The sequence below is a fragment of the Panulirus ornatus genome, chromosome 53 (assembly GCF_036320965.1).
Source record: "Panulirus ornatus isolate Po-2019 chromosome 53, ASM3632096v1, whole genome shotgun sequence".
Lineage (NCBI taxonomy): Eukaryota > Metazoa > Arthropoda > Malacostraca > Decapoda > Palinuridae > Panulirus > Panulirus ornatus.
In genome coordinates, this window is record NC_092276.1 from 20069844 (window position 1) to 20092441 (window position 22598).

The 22598-nt window shown below is 40.5% G+C and overlaps 1 protein-coding gene across 1 annotated transcript in view; it reads left to right on the plus strand.

Moving 5' to 3' along the window:
- Nucleotides 1-22598, plus strand: part of LOC139765298 (WD repeat-containing protein 17-like) — a 446388-nt gene that overhangs the window by 362504 nt on the left and 61286 nt on the right. Inside the window, exons 21-22 of the mRNA XM_071692684.1 lie at nt 10897-11107; nt 19773-19844. Coding sequence (XP_071548785.1) covers nt 10897-11107; nt 19773-19844 — 283 coding nt within the window. The remainder of the gene's footprint in view (nt 1-10896; nt 11108-19772; nt 19845-22598) is intronic.

Sequence of the window (22598 nt, forward strand, 5' to 3'; positions counted from 1 at the left end):
CCACATCATTCCAACGCACTCTATTCCTTGCACACTTCTCATCCTGCTGCATGTTCAGGCCCTATCAGCTCAAATTCTTTTTAAGTCCATCCTTCCACCTCCAGTTTGTTCTCCCAATTCTCCTTGTTCTCTTAACTTATGGCACATATGTCCTCTTTGTCGATCTTTCCTCACTCATTATCTCCATATCCAAACCATTTCAACAAACTCTTTTCTGCTCTCTCATCCACACTCTTTTTATTACCACACATCTCTTTTACCCTTTCAATACTGAATCAAACCACCTTACCCTACATATTGTCCTCACACATTTCATTTCCAAAACATCCACCCTCCTTGTAACCATATGATATAATACTGTTGAAACTACTGCTCCTTCAGACATACACATTTTTGCACTCTGAAATGATGTTCTCTTTCTCAACACATTTTCCATTGCTCCCTGAGCCATTGTCCCCTCTCCCACCCTATGACTCAATTCTGCTTCCATGGTTCCATTTGCTTTGAATCCACTCCCAGATATCTAAAGCACTTCACTTCCTCCAATTTTTCTCCATTCAAACTTACATCCCAACTAGCTTCTTCCTCAATCCTCATCCATAAACAAATCAAACACCCATGGTGATATCACATACCTTTGCCACAGACTGACCTTTATTGGGGACCAATCACTCTTCTCTCTTCTTACTTGTACACACACCTTCAACTCTTGATAAAAAGATTTTCACTGCTTCTAACAACTTATTCATAAATGCCACATACAAATTCATATTTTTTCCAAGTATTTCTCACAAATATTCTTCAAAGCAATCACCTGATTCAAACATCCTCTACCACTTGAAACCACCCTGCTCCTCCCCAGTCTGCTTTCACCCTCTCAATCAACACCCTTTTATATGATTCTCTAGGTATACAAACCAAACTTATGCCTCTTTAGTTTGAACACTCACTTATATCCCCTTTGCCTTTATTCGTTGGCATTATACATGTATTTCTCCAATCCTCAGGCACTTTACCATGATCTATACATACAATGAATGCCTGTACCAACCAATCAACAACAAACTCACCCACTTTCTCAATCAGTTCAACTGCAATATCATCCAATCCCACTGCCTTGCTGGATTTCACCTTCCATAAGGCTTTCACCACCTCTTCTCTTTTCACCAAACCATTCTCCCTGACTCTCTCACTTCACATACCACCTTGACCTAAACACCCTACATCTGCCACTCTATCATCAAATACATTTAACAATTCTTCAATATACTCACTCCATCGCTACCTGTTATCATTTCCTCTTTTGCTCCCTTCATCGATACCCCCATTTGTTCTCTTGTCTTTCGCACATTATTTACCTTCTTGCAAAACATCATTTTATTCTTCTTTAAGTTTAATGATACTCTCTCACCCCAACTCTCATTCACCCTTTATTTCAATCCCCACCTTCCATTTGACCTCCTGCACTTTCTCGTATACATCTCCCAGTCATTTGTACTCCTTCATTGTAAGTACCATCCAAATGCCTCTCTTTTCTCTTTCACCAACAACTGTACTTCTCACTCACTCACTCTCCTTTTTAATCTGCTCACCTCCCACCTTTTCCATGTCTCATGAATCTCTTAGACAAGTCATTTCTGCTTCCCTGATTGCCTCCCTAAATACATCCCATTCCTCACCCACTTCCCTCCCTGTAAGTCGGGTATTCCTAGTCACCAGTCTTTTTTTCAGCACACAACTCCACAAGCTGTTCACCATTTCCATTCATGACACTGAATACCCCATGCCCACCAATTCTACCCTCAACTGCCACATTGCTTACCTTCATATTTAAATTTCCCAGCACTAATACCCAGTCTTGTGGACCAAAACGGCTGACACACTCACTCAAGTGCTCCCAAAACACTTGCCTATCATGATCTTTCTTCTCATGGCCAGTTTCTCACACACTCCCACAACTCCTGCTTCAGGAGTAGTGCTACTCCTTCCTTAGCTCTTGACCTCTCACCAACCTTTCAATTTACTCCCAAGACATTTCCACACCATTCTTCCTCTTTAGAGTGTAAGAAAGTAGATTCTAGATTGATATGGGTAAAATTGAAAGTGGATGGTGAGAGATGGATGATTATTACTTATAGACCTGGCCATTAGAAGAAAGAACATGAGAGGCAAGTGTTTTGGGAGCAGTTGAGGAGTGTGGCAGCAGTTTTGGTTCATAAGACCAGGTATTAGTGCTGGGTGATTTTCTTCCAAAGGTGAGCAATGTGGCAGTTGAGGGTATAATTGGTGTACATGGGGTATTCAGTGTTGTGAATGGAAATTGTGAAGAGCTTGTGGATTTGTGTGCTGAAAAAAGATTGGTGATTGGGATTACCTGGTTTAAATAGAGAGATATACATCAGTATATGTATGCTAGTAAGAAAGATGGTCAAAGGGCATCATTGGATTACTTTTTAACTGCAAGGCATGTAAAAGAGACTTTTGGATATTGATGTGTTGAGAGGGGCAGCTGGAGGGAAGTCTGATCGCTATTTATTGGAAGTGAAGGTGAAGGTTTGTAGAGGTTTTCAAAAAAGAGAAAATTTTGGGGAGAAGACAGTGGTGAGAGTAAGTGAGCTTGGATGGGAGACTTATGTAAGGAAGTACCAGGAGAGATTGAGTGTAGAATGGCAAAAGGTGAGAGCAAATGATGTGAGGGGATTGGATGAGGAATGGGATGTATTTAGAGAAACAGTGGTGGCATGAGCAAAAGATGCATGTGGCATAAGAAAAGTAGGAGGTAGGCAAATTAGAAAGGGTAGTGAGTAGGGGGATGCAGAAGTAAAGTTGTTAGCGAAGGAGAAAAGAGAAGAATTTGGACGATACTTACAAGGAAGGAGCACAAATGACTGGGAGATGTATTAAAAAAAGTGGCAGGAGGCCAAGAAGAAGGTACAAGGTTGAAAAAGAGGGCAAATGAGAGTTGGGGTGAGAGAGTATCATTAAACTTTAGGGAAAATAAAAAGACAAGAGAACAAATGGGAACTTCAATGAAGCAGACACGGGGGAAGTTGTAACAAGTAGTGATGAAGTGAGTATTTTGAAGGTTTGTTCAATGGGTTTGATGCTAGGGTGGCAGATGTGGGGTGTTTTGGTTGGGGCAGTGTGCAAAGTGAGAGGGTCAGGGAGAATGGTTTGGTTTAGAAAGGAGAGGTAGTGAAAGCTTTGCAGAAGATGAAATTAGGCAAGGTGATGGGTTTGGGTGGTATTGCAGTAGAATTGATTCAGAAAGGGGGCAACTGAGTTGTTGATTGGTTGCTTATCATATTCAGTGTATATATTGATCATGGTGAAGTGCCTGAGGATTGGCAGAATGCATGCATAGTGCCATTGTACAAAGGGAAAGGGGATAAAGGTGAATATTCAAACTACAGAGGCATAAGTTTGTTGAGTATTACTGGGAAATTATATGTGAGGGTATTGATTGAGAGGGGTGAAGGTATGTACAGAGCATCAGTCTGGGGGAAGAGTGGTGTGGTTTCAGATGTGGTAGAGGATGTGTGGATCAGGTGATTACATTGAAGAATGTATGTGAGAAATACGTAGAAAAACAGATGGATTTGTATGCAGCATTTATGGATCTGGAGAAACCATATGATAGGGATGATAGAGATGCTTTGTGGAAGGTCTTAAGAGTATATGGTGTGAGAGGTAAGCTGCTAGAAGCAGTGAAAAGTTTTTACCAAGCATGTAAGGCATATGTACGAGTAGGAAGAAAGGAGAGTTATTTATTCCCAGTGAAGGTTGGTCTGCAGAAGGGGTGTGTGATATCCCCATCCTTGTTTGATTTGTATATGGATGGGGTGGTTAGGGAGGTAAATGCACAGTTCTGGAGAGAGAGGAGAGTATGAAGTCTGTTGGGGATGATAGGGCCTGGGAAGTGTGTCAGTTGTTGTTCACGGATTATACAGTTCTAGTGGCTGATTCAAGTAAGAAACTGCAGAAGTTGGTGACTGAGTTTGGAAAACTGTGTGAAAGGAGAAAGTTTAGAGTAAATGTGAATAAGAGCAAGGTTATTAGGTTCAGTAGGGTTGAGAAACAAATTAATTGAGATTCAAGTTTGAATGGAGAAAACCTGGAAGAAGTGAAGCATTTTAGATATCCAGGAGTGGACATATCAGTGAGTGGAACCATGGAAGCGGAAGTGAGTCACAGGATGGGGGAGGGGTTGAAGGTTGTGGGAGTGACAAGGAATCTGTGGAAGGAGAGAACATTATATTGAAGACCAAAAATGGGTATGTTTTAAGGAATAATAGTTCCAAAAATACTATATAGTTGTGAGGCATAAGCTATAGATAGAGTTGTATGGAACAGGGTGGATGTGTTAGAAATGAAATGTTTAAGGACAGTATCTGGTGTGAGATGGTTTGATCATGTAAGTTATGAAAGGGTAAGAGAGATGTGTGGAATTAAAAAGAGTGTGGGTGAGAGAGCAGAAGAGGGTGTGTTGAAATGGTTTGGACATATGGAGAGAATGAGTGAGGAAAGGTTGACAGAGATGATATATATGTCAGAGATGGAGGGAATAAGGAGAAGCAGGAGACCAAATTGGAGGTGGAGTGGGGGAAGGGGGCTGTTATTTCATGTGTGGTGGGGTGGCGATGGGAATGAATAAATGCAGACAGTATGAATTATGTACATGTGTATATATGTATATGTATGTGTGTATATATATATGTATACATTGAGATATATATGTATGTATATTTGTGTGTGTGGACGTGTATGTATATACATGTGTATGTGGGTGGGTTGGGCCATTTCTTTCGTCTGTTTCCTTGCGCTACCTCGCAAACACGGGAGACAGCGACAAAGCAAAATAAAATATAAATATATATGTATTTTCATTATTATGTTGCCTTGTTATTGTCTCCTGCATTAGCGAGGTAGCACAAGGAAACAGACGAAAGAATGGCCCAACCCACCCACATACACATGTATATACATACACGTCCACACACACAAATATACATACCTATACATCTCAATGTACACATATATATACACACACAGACACATACATATATAGCCATGCACACAATTCACACTGTCTGCCTTTATTCATTCCCATCGCCACCTCGCCACACATGGAATACCATCCCCCTCCCCCCTCATGTGTGTGAGGTAGCACTAGGAAAAGACAACACAGGCCCCATTCGTTCACACTCAGCCTCTAGCTGTCATGCAATAATGCCCGAAACCACAGCTCCCTTTCCACATCCAGGCTCCACACAACTTTCCATGGTTTACCCCAGACGCTTCACATGCCCTGATTCAATCCACTGACAGCACGTCAACCCTGGTATACCACATCGATCCAATTCACTCTATTCCTTGCCCGCCTTTCACCCTCCTGCATTTTCAGGCCCCGATCACACAAAATCTTTTTCACTCCATCTTTCCACCTCCAATTTGGTCTCCCACTTCTCCTCGTTTCCTCCACCTCCGACACATATATCTTCTTGGTCAATCTTTCCTCACTCATTCTCTCCATGTGCCCAAACCATTTCAAAACACCCTCTTCTGCTCTCTCAACCACGCTCTTTTTATTTCCACACATCTCTCTTACCCTTACATTACTTACTCGATCAAACCGCCTCACACCACACGTTGTCCTCAAACATCTCATTTCCAGCACATCCATCCTCCTGCGCACCACTCTATCCATAGGCCACGCCTCGCAACCATACAACATTGTTGGAACCACTATTCCTTCAAACATACCCATTTTTGCTTTCCGAGATAATGTTCTCGACTTCCACACATTCTTCAAGGCTCCCAGGATTTACGCCCCCTCCCCCACCCTATGATTCACTTCTGCTTCCATGGTTCCATCCGCTGCCAGATCCACTCCCAGATATCTAAAACACTTTACTTCCTCTAGTTTTTCTCCATTCAAACTTACCTCCCAATTGACTTGACCCTCAACCCTACTGTACCTAATAACCTTGCTCTTATTCACATTTACTCTTAACTTTCTTCTTTCACACACTTTACCAAACTCAGTCACCAGCTTCTGTAGTTTCTCACATGAATCGGCCACCAGCGCTGTGTCATCAGCGAACAACAAGTGACTCACTTCCCAAGCTCTCTCATCCACAACAGACTTCATACTTGCCCCTCTTTCCAAAACTCTTGCATTCACCTCCCTAACAACCCCATCCATAAACAAATTAAACAACCATGGAGACATCACACACCCCTGCCACAAACCTACATTCACTGAGAACCAATCACTTTCCTCTCTTCCTACACGTACACATGCCTTACATCCTCGATAAAAACTTTTCACTGCTTCTAACAACTTGACTCCCACACCATATATTCTTAATACCTTCCACAGAGCATCTCTATCAACTCTATTATATGCCTTCTCCAGATCCATAAATGCTACATACAAATCCATTTGCTTTTCTAAGTATATCTCACATACATTCTTCAAAGCAAACACCTGACCCACACATCCTCTACCACTTCTGAAAAGTGGTATATATATATATATATATATATATATATATATATATATATATATATATATATATATATATATATATATATATATATATATATATATATATATATATATATATATATATATTGGGGTGTCTAAATGTGTGTGGATGTAACCAAGATGAGAAAAAAGGAGAGATAGGTAGTATGTTTGAGGAAAGGAACCTGGATGTTTTGGCTCTGAGTGAAATGAACCTCAAGGGTAAAGGGGTAGAGTGGTTTGGGAATGTCTTGGGAGTAAAGTCAGGGGTTAGTGAGAGGACAAGAGCAAGGGAAGGAGTAGCACTACTCCTGAAACAGGAGTGGTGGGAGTATGTGATAGAGTGTAAGAAAGTAAACTCTAGATTGATATGGGTAAAACTGAAAGTTGATGGAGAGAGATGGTTGATTATTGGTGCATATGCACCTGGGCATCATAAGAAAGATCATGAGAGGCAAGTGTTTTGGGACCAGCTGAATGAGCGTGTTAGTGGTTTTGATGCACGAGACCGGGTTATAGTTATGGGTGATTTGAATGCAAAGGTGAGTAATGTGGCAGTTGAGGGAATAATTGGTATACATGGGGTGTTCAGTGTTGTAAATGGAAATGGTGAAGAGCTTGTAGATTTGTGTGCTGAAAAAGGACTGGTGATTGGAAATACCTGGTTTAAAAAGCGAGATATACATAAGTGTACACTTGTAAGTAGGAGAGATGGCCAGAGAGCGTCATTGGATTATGTGTTAATTGATAGGCGCACGAAAGAGAGACTTTTAGATGTTAATGTGCTGAGAGGTGCAGCTGGAGGGATGTCTGATCATTATCTTGTGGAGGCGAAAGTGAAGATTTGTAGGGGTTTTCAGAAAAGAAGATGGAATGTTAGGGTGAAGAGAATGGTGAGAGTTAAGTGAGCTTGGGAAGGAGACTTGTGTGAGGAAGTACCAGGAGACACTGAGTACAGAATGGAAAAAGGTGAGAACAAAGGATGTAAGGGGAGTGGGGGAGGAATGGGATGTATTGAGGGAAGCAGTGATGGTTTGTGCAAAAGATGCTTGTGGCATGAGAAGCGTGGGAGGTGAGCAGATTTGAAAGGGTAGTGAGTGCTGGGATGAAGAAGTATGATTATTAGTGAAAGAGAAAAGAGAGGCATCTGGACAATTTTTGCAGGGAAAAAATGCAAATGAGTGGAAGATGTATAAAAGAAAGAGGCAGGAGGTCAAGAGAAAGGTGCAAGTGGTGAAAAAGAGGGCAAATGAGAGTTGGGGTGAGAGAGTATTATTAGATTTTAGGGAGAATAAAAAGATGTTTTGGAAGGAGGTAAATAAAGTGCATAAGACAAGGGAGCAAATGGGAACTTCAGTGAAGGGGGCTAATGGGGAGGTGATAACAAGTAGTGGTGATGTGAGAAGGAGATTGAGTGAGTATTTTGAAGGTTTGTTGAATGTGTTTGATGACAGAGTGGCAGATATAGGGTGTTTTGGTCGAGGTGGTGTGCAAAGTGAGAGGGTTAGGGAAAATGATTTGGTAAACAGAGAAGAGGTAGTAAAAGCCTTGCGGAAGATGAAAGCCGGTGAGGCAGCGGGTTTGGATGGTATTGCAGTGGAATGTATTAAAAAAGGGGGTGACTGTATTGTTGACTGGTTGGTAAGGTTATTTAATGTATGTATGATTCATGGTGAGGTGTCTAAGGATTGGCGGAATGCTTGCATAGTGCCATTGTACAAAGGCAAAGGGGATAAGAGTGAGTGCTCAAATTACAGAGGTATAAGTTTGTTGAGTATTCTTGGTAAATTATATGGGAGGGTATTGATTGAGAGGGTGAAGGCATGTACAGAGCATCAGATTGGGGAAGAGCAGTGTGGTTTCAGAAGTGGTAGAGGATGTATGGATCAGGTGTTTGCTTTGAAGAATGTATGTGAGAAATACTTGGAAGAGCAAATGGATTTGTATGTAGCATTTATGGATCTGGAGAAGGCACATGATAGAGTTGATAGAGATGCTCTGTTGAAGGTATTAAGAATATATGGTGTGGGAGGCAAGTTGTTAGAAGCAGTGAAAAGTTTTTATCGAGGATGTAAGGCATGTGTACGTGTAGGAAGAGAGGAAAGTGATTGGTTCTCAGTGAATGTAGGTTTGCGGCAGGGGTGTATGATATCTCCATGGTTGTTTGATTTGTTTATGGATGGGGTTGTTAGGGGGGCGAATGCAAGAGTTTTGGAGAGAGGGTCAAGTATGCAGTCCGTTGTGGATGAGAGAGCTTGGGAAGTGAGTCAGTTGTTGTTTGCTGGTGTCTGATTCATTGAGAAACTGCAGAAGCTGTTGACTGAGAGTGGTAGAGTGTGTGAAAGAAGAAAGTTGAGAGTAAATGTGAGTAAGAGCAAGGTTATTGGTACAGTAGGGTTGAGGGTCAAGTCAATTGGGAGGTAAGTTTGAAAGGAGAAAAACTGGAGGAAGTAAAGTGTTCTAGATATCTGGGAGTGGATCTGGCAGCGGATGGAACCATGTGTATGTGTATGGGCATTTATGTATGTATGTGTGTATATGAGTGGATGGGCCATTCTTCTTCTGTTTCCTGGCACTAACTTGCTGACGCAGGAAATGTTGATCAAGTATAATAAATTGATAACACATATAGACATACATGTATGTATATATACATATTAGCTTGCCTTCATCCATTCCCAGTGCTACCCTGCCCCAGAGAAAACTGCATTGCCACCCATTGTGAGAGAGAGGTAGCACCATAGCAAATCTCTTCCATTACCATACTACTTTCCATGACTCTCTCTTTTTGCATACCATCCTGACCAGAGTGCCCCACATCTGCTGCTCTATCATACAACACACTTAGCAGTCCTTCATAGTACTCACTCCATCTCCTCATTTCATTACTACCTGTTATCACTCCTCCTTCTTTCCCCGTTCACTAATGCTCCCATTTGTTCTTTTGTCTTTCACACATTATTTACCTCCTTCCAAAGCATCTTTTATTCTTCCTAAAGTTTGATGATACTCTCTCACCCCAACTCTCATTTGCCCTACACCTGCACCTTCCTTATGACCTCCTGCTTTTTTTCTTACACATCTCACAATCATTTGCACTCTTTCCTTGTAAGTACTGCCCAAACGCCTCCCTTTTCTCCTTCACTAACAACTTTACTTCTTCATCCCACCACTCACTACCCTTTTTCATCTGCCCACCTCCCACCTATTACATGCCACATGCATCTCTTGCACATGCCATTGCTGTTTACTTAGATACCTCCCATTCCTAACCCACTACCCTTGCTTCAATTACTCTCACCTTTTGCCGTTGTACACTCAATATCTCTGTGTTACTCTTCACTCCAGTTTCCTTTTCATGCTCACTAACTATCACCACTTTCTTTTTATCACACCAGTTTCCTTTTTAAGCTCACCATCTATCATCACTCTCTCTTCCCTGACATTGTCTCCTTTTTCTTGAAAACCTCTACAAGTCTCCACCCTCATCTCCACAAGATAGTAGTAAGACTTCTTAAACCAGGAATTCCCAATCACCAGTCTTTTTTTCAGCACGCAACTCCACAAGCTCTTCACCATTTCAATTCATATCACTAAATACACCATGCACACCAGTTATATCATTAACTGCCACATCACTTACCTTTGCATTTAAATCACCCATCACTAGTACTTGGTCTTATGCACCAAAACTGCTGACACACTCAGCTGCTCCCAAAACACTTGCTGTATGAACTTTCTTCTCATGGCCAGAAGTGTAAGCACCAATAATCACCCATTTCTCTGCATCCACTATCATTTTTACCCATATCACTCTAAAATTTACTTCCTTACACTGTTACACACTTTTACAACTCCCGCTTTAGGATTAGTGCTACTCCTTCCTTAGCTCATGTCTTCTCACCAACCCCTGACTTTACTCCCGAGACATTTCCAAATCATACTTTCCCTTTACCATTAAGCTTTATTTCAGTCAGAGCCAGAACATCCAGGTTTCATTTTCTCAAACATACTGCTTATCTCACCTCTTTTCTCATCTTGGTTTCATCCACATACATTCAGACACCTCATCTGAGCTTCAAGGAGGACGAGCACTCCCCACCTGGCTCCTTCCTCTGCTTCCCCTTTTAGAAATTGAAATACAAGAATGAGAGGGTTTCCAGCTCCTTGCACCTGCCCCCTTTCATCACCTCATAACATGTGGGGAATACCTTTTTTTTTTTGGGGGGGGGGGGGGTTAAATCAGTGAACCTAGGTATGAAATAATCTGATCAGTCAGGTTCTAGGCTTGCAGGCCTAGAGAGGCTCAGCGTGTATCACCAGCTGCCCTCACGTCATGTTTAATATTTTTATACCTCTCTTTGCAGATCAGATAATTGGTGATAATCTTGACCGAACAAGTGTGTGGTATGTTCTTCGTCTTGTGCAAGCTGTTCCTCTGATCCATGGTGATGGGAAATGGGTAATTCGAGGAGACCAGCGAGGAGGCTTACTTGCTCTCTCTGCATACCTTGGGGCAGTGAAAGCTGCTGTCTTGAATTATCATTCTGTTGTATTACATCTTCTCAGCCATGCAAGGTATTTTTGCATACAAATGCTCAGTAATGTTAAGTGTAAGTGTTAATTTACCTAAAATTGTTTTTTACCCTTTTGCTGCAGTCCTCATAATATCCACTGTATACTCTTTATAAATTTGGTACATTATTCTGAGTAATTAGAGCATGAATTTTGAAATGAAATGATTTACAACTCAGTCAGATTTACTCTCAGGCATACTTAATGAGATGTTTGGTATTTTTTGAAGTGTTTTTGTCACAAAGACATGTTTACTAGTGGTTTTCATCACTAATATCTATTATATTTTAAGTGTCACACCTTCAGTGTAATGTAAGAGTTCAGATCTAATATAGGCCTCCTTTACATAGTCTGATCAGTATATCAAAAATGATTAGGCTATAATATCTGATACAATGCATGTAATGCCACTACAAAAATTAATCCTTCAATGATGGCTGAATTGGAGAAAGTGGATCACATTTTTATTTTTCAAGGGGAATCAAGGTTTTCAAAGTCTTTGTTTCCCTATATAGAATTAAAGAAGTAAAGGAAAAGTAATAGATATGTGCAAAGAATTGAGCTAACCTATATGGTGGGGATATTGGCTTAAATTCTGTGCAGGAAGTTGGAGGATTAGTAGTGGTATGACCTCTGTGAGCAAATTCATTCATGGCAAAATCCATCTATCTCTCTATATCTCTAATGCCCATTCCCTCCAGGAACTCCCATCAAGGGGTGGCCACAGAGTAAGTTTTCTCTAACCCGTTTTCTTATATGCCTCCCTCGCATACACCTTACCACACATTCTTTCCCCATTTTTCTCCCTCCAGTTCTCTTCCACTCTGTTTCCCTATGTCAAAGGCAGTCTCCCTCTCACACCAACCCGAATCATACTATCATATACTCACTTTGTAAACTCCTAGTCTTACATTCTTTCCAAATGCTCAAACCACCTCAAATTTTTATATTTTACTCACTCTACCACTCCACAATTTATTCCCTTTTCATTCCTTGCCATACCATATTTCTCATACACCCCTTCATTACTTTTCTCATTCCATCTAGTCATGCTACATGCTCCTTTCATATAACTCATTTCCACAGCCATTATTCTTGACTACTATGACTCATCCCATGCCCATGTTTCAGCTGCATAAGTGAGGGTTAGGAGGACTATGCTGTACCTTAAATGTGTCTTCACTTACATACTTACATCTCTAACCTTCATTACTGTACTGCTCTCTCCCTTATCTCTCCTTCCTTATCACCAAACTTATCCTAGATAGTTCTCAAATACTTAACTTCTATCACCTCTTTTGGTCTTTCTCCCTCTTATCTACAACACACTTTAGTAAGCTTTCTTTTCTCATTTTTATAGGGCTTTGCAAAAACCGTACTTTCACTCAGATTCATTTCACATACCTCTCCTTTACTTTTACTCACATTTCAGTCACTTATGCTTACACACACAAAACACACTTCCAACCTTCTGCAACTCCACTTCACTCTCAACGTAGACCATAGTATCATCCATGTCATAACTATATAGGGAACGAATGCTTTTCTTCATAGCCCAACAGGGTTCTGTTTACAAAATACAGTGGTATAGCTGACCACTGTAGCTACTAGGAGCTTTCCCAGAGTAAAGCAATTATTTTTGGACTATTTGGTGTTTGATTAGACTACCCTGACCAATATATTACTTAAGATATTATAAAACTGTGTGAAATATGTGTGGACAACCTCTAAAAGTTAATGAAAAGTGGAAATTAGGGTGTCCATGATGATCATGGGTTGGTATTGTCAAGTGATTTCTACAGTTGGTCATGGTGAGTGAGTTTGATTGGTCATGTGAGTGAGTTTGATCTAGACATTAAATCTTCGACAGTGTACAAGGAACATCTGCAACATCATTTCCTAACAAGTGATATAAATGATGCAGTCAAGAAGAAAAATGTGTTGATTGTAATTATAAGACCTAAGACATACAAGTTACTGAAAAATTTGTGCAAGCCTAAACATCTAGGAGAACTGACTTTTGAAGAACTCTGTGAAGTGTTATCTAAATATCATGAGCCAAAGCTGTCAGACACACTAGCAAGATTGAAATTTCATAAAAGAATCTGGTGACTAGGAGAGAGTGTTGCTCAGTATATGACTGCCTAGAGAGACCTAATGGAGCACTGCAATTTTAGTTCTTTTAGGACAGACCTGCAAGATCAAATATTGAGCAACTAGCTGATTGTATGTACCAACAATGAACAGATTTAAGCAAAACTACTGGCACTGAAGCCCAAGAGTGATAAGATTCCGTTGTGCAAAAAGATTTATGATTTGGTGTTGTTAATAGAGGCAACACAGAAGGACATGTCAGACATGAAAAAGCCATCATGCCTGCATGCAGTGACACATGGCACACTTGTTGGAGATGTGGTAGAGTACATCACCCAGACATCTGTTGGGCCTGAGGCTAGAGGTGCTACAACTGTCAGGTAGGCCATTACTCCTGTAAATGCCAGCAGCCTCAGTAACAGGACTGGAGTGAGAGAAGAAAGGATGGATGGCATTTCCAAGTAGCAGTTTCAAGCCATCTTCAAACAACACACACAAGAGAGTGCTTTCACGTAGAGGAAAAAAGGACAGTGCCAAGAGGGGAAGGGTACCACCAAGATGAAGAATAGGACTGCCAAGAGGAGGTGAAATGTATCGAGTGGAAAATGTAGTAGGGAGAAGGATTAGAAAATGATTATATAGAGTTGATAAAGGTAAAGAGGGCTGTTTTGAATTCATTTCAATACTATATTACAGTAGTGGAAAGAAGAGTGAGATACAACTGGGAAGTGTTCAACCATATATGTGTAGACTTAATATTGATGGATAAGAGATAGATTTGGAGATACACATTAGTGCAAGTTTTGCCATGATTAATGAACATGTTCATAGGAGTCTGTGTGACAAGGTACCCATATTACAAGAGAAACTAATAGAAAATGATGCAATACTGAAGTCATACACCGGAAAAAGATTAAGAGTTAAAGGTGTTATTAAAGCTCATGTCACATTTCATGGTCTAGTATACAAATTACCATTGGTAGTAGTAGAGGTTGATGCACAAAATTTGTTAGGAAGGAATTGGTTACAAACACTCCAGATTGATTGGAAGAATCCATTGTTTGATGTGCAAGAACAGTTGGATAGCAATGAAAAGTTCATGAAAGATTTGAGAATGAAGTATGCTGGTGTATTTGAAGAAGGTTTGGGCACTTTTAGTGGAGGGAAGGCCAAAATATATGTAGATGCATTGTGTGGAGCCAAAATTTTTGAAAGCTCGCCAGCTGCCTTTTTCTTTGAGAGATGCCACAGGCATAGAATTGTATAGTAGCAAATGGAACACATGCCAGTAGGAGGTTCAGATTGGGCCATTCCAACAGTGGTTGTGTCCAAGCCAATCTCACAAGTTAGAATTTGTGGCAACTTTAAAGTGATGGTAAACCTGGTGGCTGAGAAGGACACTTTCCAAGTTCCATAGATAAATGATTTGTTAACCTATTTGGTAGGAGTTAATTCATTCTCAAAATTGGACTTGAGTGGTGCTTTTCAACAGATGTTATTGGATGAAGAGTCAAAGAAGTGTTGTGTGATAGACAATCAGCTGTAACACATTACCCCATGGGATCAAAAGTGCACCGGGGATTTTTCTTAGATAAATGTACAATTTATATATATATATTATATTATATATATTATATTATATTATACTTTGTCGCTGTCTCCCGCGTTTGCGAGGTAGCGCAAGGAAACAGACGAAAGAAATGGCCCAACCCCCCCATACACATGTATATACATACGTCCACACACGTAAATATACACACCTACACAGCTTTCCATGGTTTACCCCAGACGCTTCACATGCCTTGATTCAATCCACTGACAGCACGTCAACCCCAGTATACCACATCGCTCCAATTCACTCTATTCCTTGCCCTCCTTTCACCCTCCTGCATGTTCAGGCCCCAATCACACAAAATCTTTTTCACTCCATCTTTCCACCTCCAATTTGGTCTCCCTCTTCTCCTCGTTCCCTCCACCTCCGGCACATATATCCTCTTGGTCAATCTTTCCTCACTCATTCTCTCCATGTGCCCAAACCACTTCAAAACACCCTCTTCTGCTCTCTCAACCACGCTCTTTTTATTTCCACACATCTCTCTTACCCTTACGTTACTCACTCGATCAAACCACCTCACACCACACATTGTCCTCAAACATCTCATTTCCAGCACATCCATCCTCCTGCGCACAACTCTATCCATAGCCCACGCCTCGCAACCATACAACATTGTTGGAACCACTATTCCTTCAAACATACCCATTTTTGCTTTCCAAGATAATGTTCTCGACTTCCACACATTCTTCAAGGCCCCCAGAATTTTCGCCCCCTCCCCCACCCTATGATCCACTTCCGCTTTCATGGTTTCATCCGCTGCCAGATCCACTCCCAGATATCTAAAACACTTCACTTCCTCCAGTTTTTCTCCATTCAAACTCACCTCCCAATTGACTTGACCCTCAACCCTACTGTACCTAATAACCTTGCTCTTATTCACATTTACTCTTAACTTTCTTCTTTCACACACTTTACCAAACTCAGTCACCAGCTTCTGCAGTTTCTCACATGAATCAGCCACCAGCGCTGTATCATCAGCGAACAACAACTGACTCACTTCCCAAGCTCTCTCATCCCCAACAGACTTCATACTTGCCCCTCTTTCCAAAACTCTTGCATTTACCTCCCTAACAACCCCATCCATAAACAAATTAAACAACCATGGAGACATCACACACCCCTGCCGCAAACCTACATTCACTGAGAACCAATCACTTTCCTCTCTTCCTACACGTACACATGCCTTACCTCCTCGATAAAAACTTTTCACTGCTTCTAACAACTTTCCTCCCACACCATATATTCTTAATACCTTCCACAGAGCATCTCTATCAACTCTATCATATGCCTTCTCCAGATCCATAAATGCTACATACAAATCCATTTGCTTTTCTAAGTATTTCTCACATACATTCTTCAAAGCAAACACCTGATCCACACATCCTCTACCACTTCTGAAACCACACTGCTCTTCCCCAATCTGATGCTCTGTACATGCCTTCACCCTCTCAATCAATATCCTCCCATATAATTTACCAGGAATACTCAACAAACTTATACCTCTGTAATTTGAGCACTCACTCTTATCCCCTTTGCCTTTGTACAATGGCACTATGCACGCATTCCGCCAATCCTCAGGCACCTCACCATGAGTCATACATACATTAAATAACCTTACCAACCAGTCAACAATACAGTCACCCCCTTTTTTAATAAATTCCGCAAAGCTTTCACTACCTCTTCTCTGTTTACCAAATCATTTTCCCTAACCCTCTCACTTTGCACACCACCTCGACCAAAACACCCTATATCTGCCACTCTATCATCAAACACATTCAACAAACCTTCAAAATACTCACTCCATCTCCTTCTCACATCACCACTACTTGTTATCACCTCCCCATTTGCGCCCTTCACTGAAGTTCCCATTTGCTCCCTTGTCTTACGCACTTTATTTACCTCCTTCCAGAACATCTTTTTATTCTCCCTAAAATTTAATGATACTCTCTCACCCCAACTCTCATTTGCCCTTTTTTTCACCTCTTGCACCTTTCTCTTGACCTCCTGTCTCTTTCTTTTATACATCTCCCACTCAGTTGCATTTTTTCCCTGCAAAAATCGTCCAAATGCCTCTCTCTTCTCTTTCACTAATACTCTTACTTCTTCATCCCACCACTCACTACCCTTTCTAATCAACCCACCTCCCACTCTTCTCATGCCACAAGCATCTTTTGCGCAATCCATCACTGATTCCCTAAATACATCCCATTCCTCCCCCACTCCCCTTACTTCCATTGTACAATTTATTTAGAGATATTCTGCACACTTGTATGTTTAGATGATATTTTGATCACTGAAGCAGAACATAGTACCACTCCCCATAGATACCATATTGCTGTTAGAACACATTGAAGATTCACCAGTTGCAGCTGAGTAAATCAGGAAGTGGACAGCACATGACTCAGTATATGCTAAAGTTTTGTCTTTTATCAAGAATGATTGGTCAGAAACTTCTCAGGTTCCAGAGTTTAAGTCATTTTATGTGCATAGAGATGAACTTAGTACAGATGAAGATTGCATAATGTTAGGAGCAGGGTAGTGGTTCCTCCAGCGGGACAGGATAATGTATTAAGAGAACTGCATGAGGCTCATCCAGAATCTCCAAAATTAAGGGAATTGTTAGATCATTTTTTTGGTTGTCTAATTTAGATAGGGATATTGAGCAAATGATAGAAACTTTGTCAAGAGAATAGAAATGAATACTGTGTGTACCCCTTCATGTGTGGCCATACCCCAATAGGCCATGAGAGAGAGTACATGTAGATTTTGCTGGACCATTTACAGTGCATATGTATATAGTCCTCAATGAAGCCCGTTCAAAATGATTAGAGGTAGAAATTTTGAATAGTACATTAGCACTCTCAGCCATTTCTGAGTTAAAGGATATTGTTACTGTTAATGGGCTGCCCTCACTGCTATTGAGTGATAATGGGAGCCAGTTTACACGGTTATGAATTTGGCCAATTTATGCAGAAAAATGGGATTAACCATGTTACTTGTATTCCTTTTTACTGAAGCTCTTATGGAATGGCTACAAGAGCTGCTGAAACATTTAGAAATGGGCTAATGAAAATGAGAAAAGCAGACATCAAAACAAGGTTGTCCAGGTTCTTATTCAGATATAGATGTTCACCACAGTCTGTAATTGGGAATACTCTGGCAGAGTTGCTAATGAGAAGAAATCTACTGGGACACTTTGACCTACAAAGACCAGATTGAAAAAAGGTAGAAAGGAAACAAGATCAAGAGAAATATCATGATAAGAGCAGATCTTTGAAGGAATTTAGGGTAAATGATGAAGTGTTTGTGGAAAATTATAGTGGTAGGGGAGCTTGCTTGGTACCAGGAGTTGTAGTGGAAGTATCTGGACCCTTGTCATATAACATGAAACTGTGTAATGATAGAGTTGTAAGGAGATATGTTGATCAAATGAGATTTAGAAGTGTAAAGTTGACGGAGTAGGGAGCTATGAGAGAAGAAACCATACAGGAAAGGGGTGAGGATGGTATGAGTGAAACACAGCAGGCTACAGAACAAATGAGGTCTAGGCAAGTTGTGATTCAGGAACGTAATAGAACACTTGAAGATCAAAGGGAGGATAATGTCAGTTTTCAAAGGTAAATGTCATCTGAAATATGCAGGGAAAGACCTGAAGCAGGTTCACCCCGTATGGTCAGCCAAATGGATGAAGTGATTCAGTTCACGTTCAGTTCAGAAAAGCCTTGGTGTAATTATTACATAGTGAGAAATGAGATACAGGAATCCCATGTGAAAGAAATCTAGGGGTAAACATTTTTCCTAATCTATTACCTGAGCTACACATTAGGACAATTGTGAAAGAGACAAACTATCTGCTGGTAAGTATAAGAATTGCATTCAAGGATATGGAGATCATATTCAAAATTTATTCTACATATTGCACCAAAACTGGTTGATACCTTGCAAGACAGGTCACTGTACCTAAAGAAGCACAAGGAGGGTACAGAAAGGAGCAACTAAGATAATTCCTGATTGACAAGAAGTTAATTGTAATGATGGGCTTGAGGGCCACAAGGCTGTCCTCCATGGAAGTGCAGAGAGAGGGGAGACCTGATACCAACCTTCAAGTTTCTAAATCGGCTGGATGAAATTGACTGGAAAATATTTTTACTGGAGACCATAGCAAAAGCTGGGTAAGGAAATCATTAGAAAGGATGATAAGAGGTATTGGTTTAGTGTTAGGGTGGTGGATGGCTGGAATAAGCAAACCAGTGAGACAGTGAATGCAGTTTTAAAAAGTTACCTGATGACATAGAAAGTTCAGGAGAGAGGGCCCCAAACTTATATAACTCTCTCCCTGTGCTGTTCAAAGAGGGAATTATACATACGGACTACACTTATATCAAATCAAGGAATCCTTTTGATAATAATGTTGGAGGAAGTTTAGCAATTTGGACCTCATGTTACAAGCAGAGTGGGACCAGTTGTCAGATTCAAGACTTTCTCAAGTTTTTCAGAAAAATATCTAAGACCATAGACACTCCACAGATTTATGGCCTTACCCAAAACATGTCTGATAAGGGCAAATGGATTTGGATACATTTGAAAAGTTTGAGGTCTAAAGAATTCTGTGGTAATAAGCTTGGTACAGCTTGACAACCAGTGGGACAATGACCTCATCATTAGATGGTGAATGATGAACAGAGGAAGGAGTTTTGGAGCAAGCTATTGCTGGAATTAATGTTTGGATGGTTATAAAGGTTGCAAGGCAGTAACTGCATTAAAAGGCTTCTGACCCCAGTGATCATGGAGATTCTCTCATAGCTTTTGAGACAGACTAATCCTGAGGAGAAACAAAACATACATTATGTAATGCATTCCTTCTAATTAGATTTGGTAAGTGAAAAATATATTCTTCATAATATTTTGTTAGATATTTATTTTTCTTGCATAGAATGATCATGTCATTATTTTTCTCAGTTACATCCTGGAAAAACATCGACCTTCTGGCTACGAGTTTCTTGCTGAGCATCTATCTTCAGCAAAAATAAAGTAAGGGCTAAATAATACAACAGTCATAAAGTTAAGACAGTAAGGATGCATGCCTCAGGTCAGTAAGAGGAAGTGAAAGTAATTGGAAGTTCAAGAATGTAGAAATAGGATTAATTTTTTCATACATTTCTTTTTCTAATTTTTGAGAGTGATGGGATGTCACATTATAGTATCAGTTTGGATGTGAAGAATTGGAAGCAGTAGGTGAGTTTAGATATTAGGGAATGAAGATAATTTAGGATGGCAGTGGGAATACAAAAGTTACATGTAGTCATACAAGGAAAAAAAGTTATGTAATTAAGGTATGGTAAAGTGAAAGAATTTGAATATAAAGTGTGCTAAATCTTACACAGAAGAGTATTTGTCCTGTCTTAGATGTAGAAATGTGAAACCCAAATATATATAGGCCATTCCAGGTTAGAATAGGAGAAACAGAGATTGACAGATTTTGTGGTATAGTTGGAATTAGGAGACTAAGGATTTGTATGTAGCATTTATGGATCTGGAGAAGGCATATGATAGAGTTGATAGAGATGCGCTGTGGAAGGTATTAAGAATATATGGTGTGGGAGGCAAGTTGTTAGAAGCAGTAAAAAGTTTTTATCGAGGATGTAAGGCATGTGTACGTGTAGGAAGAGAGGAAAGTGATTGGTTCTCAGTGAATGTAGGTTTGCAGCAGGGGTGTGTGATGTCTCCATGGTTGTTTAATTTGTTTATGGATGGGGTTGTTAGGGAGGTGAATGCAAGAGTTTTGGAAAGAGGGGCAAGTATGAAGTCTGTTGGGGATGAGAGAGCTTGGGAAGTGAGTCAGTTGTTGTTCGCTGATGATACAGCGCTGGTGGCTGATTCATGTGAGAAACTGCAGAAGCTGGTGACTGAGTTTGGTAAAGTGTGTGAAAGAAGAAAGTTAAGAGTAAATGTGAATAAGAGCAAGGTTATTAGGTACAGTAGGTTTGAGGGTCAATTCAATTGGGAGGTGAGTTTGAATGGAGAAAAACTGGAGGAAGTGAAGTGTTTTAGATATCTGGGAGTGGATCTGGCAGCGGATGGAAGCATGGAAGCGGAAGTGGATCATAGGGTGGGGGAGGGGGCGAAAATTCTGGGAGCCTTGAAGAATGTGTGGAAGTCGAGAACATTATCTCGGAAAGCAAAAATGGGTATGTTTGAAGGAATAGTGGTTCCAACAATGTTGTATGGTTGCGAGGCGTGGACTATGGATAGAGTTGTGCGCAGGAGGATGGATGTGCTGGAAATGAGATGTTTGAGGACAATGTGTGGTGTGAGGTGGTTTGATCAAGTAAGTAACGTAAGGGTAAGAGAGATGTGTGGAAATAAAAAGAGTGTGGTTGAGAGAGCAGAAGAGGGTGTTTTGAAATGGTTTGGTCACATGGAGAGAATGAGTGAGGAAAGATTGACCAAGAGGATATATGTGTCGGAGGTGGAGGGAACGAGGAGAAGAGGGAGACCAAATTGGAGGTGGAAAGATGGAGTGAAAAAGATTTTGTGTGATCGGGGCCTGAACATGCAGGAGGGTGAAAGGAGGGCAAAGAATTGAGTGAATTGGAGCGATGTGGTATACCGGGGTTGACGTGCTGTCAGTAGATTGAATCAAGGCATGTGTATGGGGGTGGGTTGGGCCATTTCTTTCGTCTGTTTCCTTGCGCTACCTCGCAAACGCGGGAGACAGCGACAAAGCAAAAAAAAAAAAAAAAAAAATAATTGAAGGCATAAGGAGAAGAGCCAAACTTCAAAAGCAATGGATATATGTAGTGAGATAACTGAATTGTGTTTGAGAGAGTTTCAAATGGAAATGCCAGATTGTTATTGGGTTTAGGGCCTCTTGAAACATTTTGTGTGTGAAGATAGTGTGATTAGTTACTTGTGATTACTTATTTGTACAATCAAGGACAAAACTCTGCACTTGTAGAGACTCATCTCTTTAACTTTTGTTTGTATCATGTATGCTTATCTGTATTGTGTTTTGTAACTGTTACTTATTGCTTTCTGTTATCACCTCTCATCAACTTATCTCTGATTTTGAAGAATGGCTAATATCTATGACACCCAATGCAGTTAGAAACTTATACCTTTTCATTATGTCTCCCCTTTTCCTTCACTTTCCCTAAATGGGTAATTTCATAGTTTCTTTCCAATGCTTCTGATAATACCCATTACCTACCCCTGGACTATCTTCTGCAGATCAATGTGTATCTACAACAGTTCAGTGTTTCCCCTCAAGTAGGATTAGCAAACTGATGTTGTATCTCTACTTCTGGAATCATTACATTCTGTAAATACTTTTCTGAACACCTCAATGTCTGTGTATTTGAAGGCAGTTTTGTTCTTCACTGGTAGATGACACACATTAAAAGATCATGCTGATGCAGTGCTTTGGAAATACATTTGGTACTTCGTCAAACGCTCGAGGCCCTTCTTCTTGTCGGATTTTGAAATTTGCCTCCTTCAAGATAGCAGTAAAAAATTAAGGCCTCTTTCTTCATTGTTCCATCTTCATCACCTTACAGTTGTCCTGTCCTCATCACCATACATTTAGTTTGGTCTAACTTTATCAGCTATTTAGATGACCAAAGGTGGAGCCTGTTGTGTTCTCACTGGAAATTTTTATGATCCTAGAGATTCCTAACGAATCATAATTTTAGGATCATCTGTAAATACATGCAGATGTGATTCCAGTCCATCTAGTAAGTTGTCCATATAGACCTGGGATAGTATTAGCCAAAAACATACCAACAA